This window comes from Coenobita brevimanus, chromosome 53 (assembly GCF_032717465.1).
Source record: "Coenobita brevimanus isolate Jiangsu-jjx chromosome 53, ASM3271746v2, whole genome shotgun sequence".
Classification (NCBI taxonomy): domain Eukaryota; kingdom Metazoa; phylum Arthropoda; class Malacostraca; order Decapoda; family Coenobitidae; genus Coenobita; species Coenobita brevimanus.
Window position 1 is genome coordinate 22,089,339 of NC_137006.1, and position 3,357 is coordinate 22,092,695.

General features: G+C 42.3%; 1 protein-coding gene across 1 annotated transcript; it reads left to right on the forward strand.

Annotated features, from left to right (window-relative positions):
• Positions 1 to 1,638: 1,638 nt before the first annotated feature.
• LOC145400772 (protein FAM200A-like) lies at positions 1,639 to 2,001 on the forward strand. The gene has a single exon (XM_080273210.1). The coding sequence runs from the start codon at positions 1,639 to 1,641 to the stop codon at positions 1,999 to 2,001; it is 363 nt and encodes a 120-aa protein (XP_080129336.1).
• Positions 2,002 to 3,357: the final 1,356 nt, after the last annotated feature.

Here is a 3,357-nt window from a genome sequence, read left to right on the forward strand (position 1 = left end):
TTTCACCATTTCAGCATACGTGGTTTCTACATTATTTTTGTAGCTTTGCACAGCTTCATTCACTTGTGTTATCTTCTCCTCAATATCACTGCTCTGGTCAATAAGACTGCTAACTTGCCTAATTGTCTCTGTGTCATTTTTGAACTCTTCCATAACACTCTCGTGATTGACTACTGTACTTGCCATTTCACTCATTTTCTTCCTAAGTGTACTCAATTCCACTGTTAGTTCACTCATGGTTGTGTGGTGTGGTGAGTGACTGTGTGGTGTGCAGTATTACCCTGTGGTGTATAGTATGACTGCGTGGTGTGGCAAGTGACTGTGTGGTGCGCAGTATTACCCTGTGGTGTGTAGTATGATTGTGTGGTCTGGTAAGTGACTGTGTGGTGTGCAGTATTACCCTGTGGTGTGCAGTATGATGGATGGACAGTGTGAAGAGAGCGCTGGATGCGAGAGGGATGTCTGTTGAGCAAGGAAGAGTGGCTGTGCATGACAGAAATAAATGGAGAGAAATTGTGAATGAATAAGTGATGACGCAGCCCTGAGGGGATATTCTCCCGCATTTGGTCTGATCAGCTAGTCAGGTCAGGTGCGGGTAAGGGGATGGGTCTGTTATGATGTGGCAGGGGTAAACCAGTTCTGCTGTCGGGCCCTGCTGCGGATGTAACTGATTGCATTGCGCAGTTGACCCTTGTGCGGTGTGGTGCGGTGAGGATCTGTCCGTTCTCCCCTTTGGGGCTAAGATGTGAATGAATGTGTTTGAATGGATGAGTAAATGGAGGGTGTGTCGTCCTGTCTCGGCTACCTCCCTTTCCTTGGGGGAAGCAGCCTAGGTATATAGATAGATAGGTAGATAGTGTATGATTGTTATACCCATCTTGTAAACTGCATTTTTGTTTGTCCAAATTCCAGATAATAATGGTTTCCTCTGGCAAGAAAAGAACGTACAGTGAGTCTTATTTCAAGTTTGGCTTCACAGCTGTGAACAAGCAAGGCAAGGATTTGCCGCAATGTGTGATCTGCCATAAAGTTCTTTCAGAAGGATCCATGAAACCTAGTCTCCTCAAGCGACATTTTTCCAGCTGTCATCCTGAACTTTCTGATAAAGACCAGTCCTATTTTGAGAGAAAGGCACTTGTTCTCAAGCGTATCAGACTTGATCATAGCGGTCAGGTACATAAACAAAATGAAGCTAGCCTCCGTGCTTCGTTTATAGTTGCCCTGAGTGTTGCACAAAATAAAAAGCCCCACACAATAGTTGAAACTTTTGTCTTGCCATGCTGCAAAGATATTGTTGGTTGCTTCTTTGGGGAGAATGCGGCACAGAAGTTGAACACCTTGCTATTGTCAAATGATACTGTGCATCGAAGAATATGCGACTTATCAGAGGATATCAAGCATCAAGTCACTGCGGAAATCAAGGAAGCTCCTCTAGGTATATTTGCAATTCAACTTGATGAATCAACTGATATATCTTCTTGTGCCCAGCTTCTTGCCTACACGAGGTATATAAAAGACTCAGACTTTAAAGAAGAGTTTTAATTCTGTCACCCTCTGGAATATACAACGACGGGAGAAGACATCATTGAAGCTGTGTCCAGCTCTTTTTTGAAAAATAAGGGCATTCTTGGGCGAAATATGGTGGGACGTACAACAGACGGTGCCCCTACAATGCTAGGCTGTCGGTCTGGCTTCCAAGCAAGGGTGAAAGCAGCCAACCCCAACGCAAGCAAGATGCACTGTATGATTCACCGCTACGCATTAGCTGTGAAGACCCTACCTCCAGACCTCAAAACCGTACTTGACGATGTTGTAGCCATGGTCAACTTTATTAAAAACAGTCCGTTGAACACAAGGATGCTGCGTCTTTTGTGTCAGGAACTTAATGCTGAGGAAGAGTCACTCCTTTTTCATACAGATGTAAGATGGCTATCGAGGGGTAACGTAGTGGCTCGAGTTGCGACATTAAAGGAGGAGCTGAAGGAATTCTTTGACAAATGAGAAAGAAAAAACAAAGAAGTTTGTCAACAAGCTTTCAGACAACAGGTGGATCACGAAGCTGGCTTATCTCAATGATATATTTTCTCGCATCAACGCAGTCAACAGATCACTTCAAGGTTACTCGGCAACTGTGATTGATTTTGTCGACAAGCTGCGAGCTTTTCAAATGAAACTCAAAATTTGGCAAGAAAAAGTCACAGCGGGTCGGTATGACTTTTTTGAGAAAATGAGCGACAGCTTGTCAGCTCTGTGTAAAGATGATGTGGATGAGGTCAGTGGTCTCATCCAGAAGCACTTGGTTTCTCTTAGTCAAGAGTCGGATAACTATTTTCCTGATATCACACTTAGATTGCCAACTCATTCGAAATCCATTGAAGATGGACCCTAGATCACTGCCAGATGAATTACAAGAAGAATTCGTTGACTTTGTCAGTGACTCAACTGCAAAAGATTCTTTCGATAGTTTGTCATTGACAAGATTCTGGTCAACAATGGCAAGTTCTAATCCTGCTTTAGCAAAGAAATGTGTACGGAACCTCTTGATGTTTCCTTCTACATACTGCTGTGAGCAGGGATTCTCAGCACTGTGCTTGATTAAAAAGTTACGTTCTCGTCCTCCAGTCAAAGACGACATAAGAGTGGCTCTTTCAAAGACTGTGCCGAGGATTGACTTGTTGGTAGCAAAGAAACAGGCCCAACCATCTCACTGAATTAGTATATACTTGTATTTTAATGCAGTCACACACACTGACTTCCCTATGAGTAAGTAACTAGTGACTAATAACTAGTTGCGATGCTTAACAATCAGCATTAGTTCGCAGTCAGTGGAACACAATGCCTTCTTAATTCTATTTTGTTATTTTTTTTTCATGCTAGTGACGCTAGTCACGCACACAGTAATTTCCCCATGAGTAACTAGTTATAAGCTGTATATAGCACCACTACCTCACAGTCACAGTTATTGGAAAAATGTGTCTGATTTAGTTCTGTTTTATTATTTTTTTTTATGCTATTCACACGCACAGTGACTTACCTATCACTGTTACTAGTTACAAGTTGCAACTAGCTGCAAGCAGCACTAGTTCACTGTCACAGTGATCGAAAACTGTCTGCTATAGTTCTATTTTAGTAAATGTATTGCATGCTAGCAGCCAGTCACATAGTGTTTCCCTATGACAGTAACTAGTTCCTTTCAACACTACCTCATAGTGACATACTCACATTACTTGAAAAGTTTGTCTGCTCCACATATAAAACACAATTTAAACTTAATAAACTAAGTCAATAAACCATGCATTTCTTTTTACCCCTCCTGATGCTGCATTGTGGGTAAGGGGTACGTGACCAATACTGAAA

Bases quoted from the DNA above. Each gene is read 5' to 3' on its own strand.
- LOC145400772 (XM_080273210.1), top strand. From the start codon at position 1,639: ATGGTGGGACGTACAACAGACGGTGCCCCTACAATGCTAGGCTGTCGG.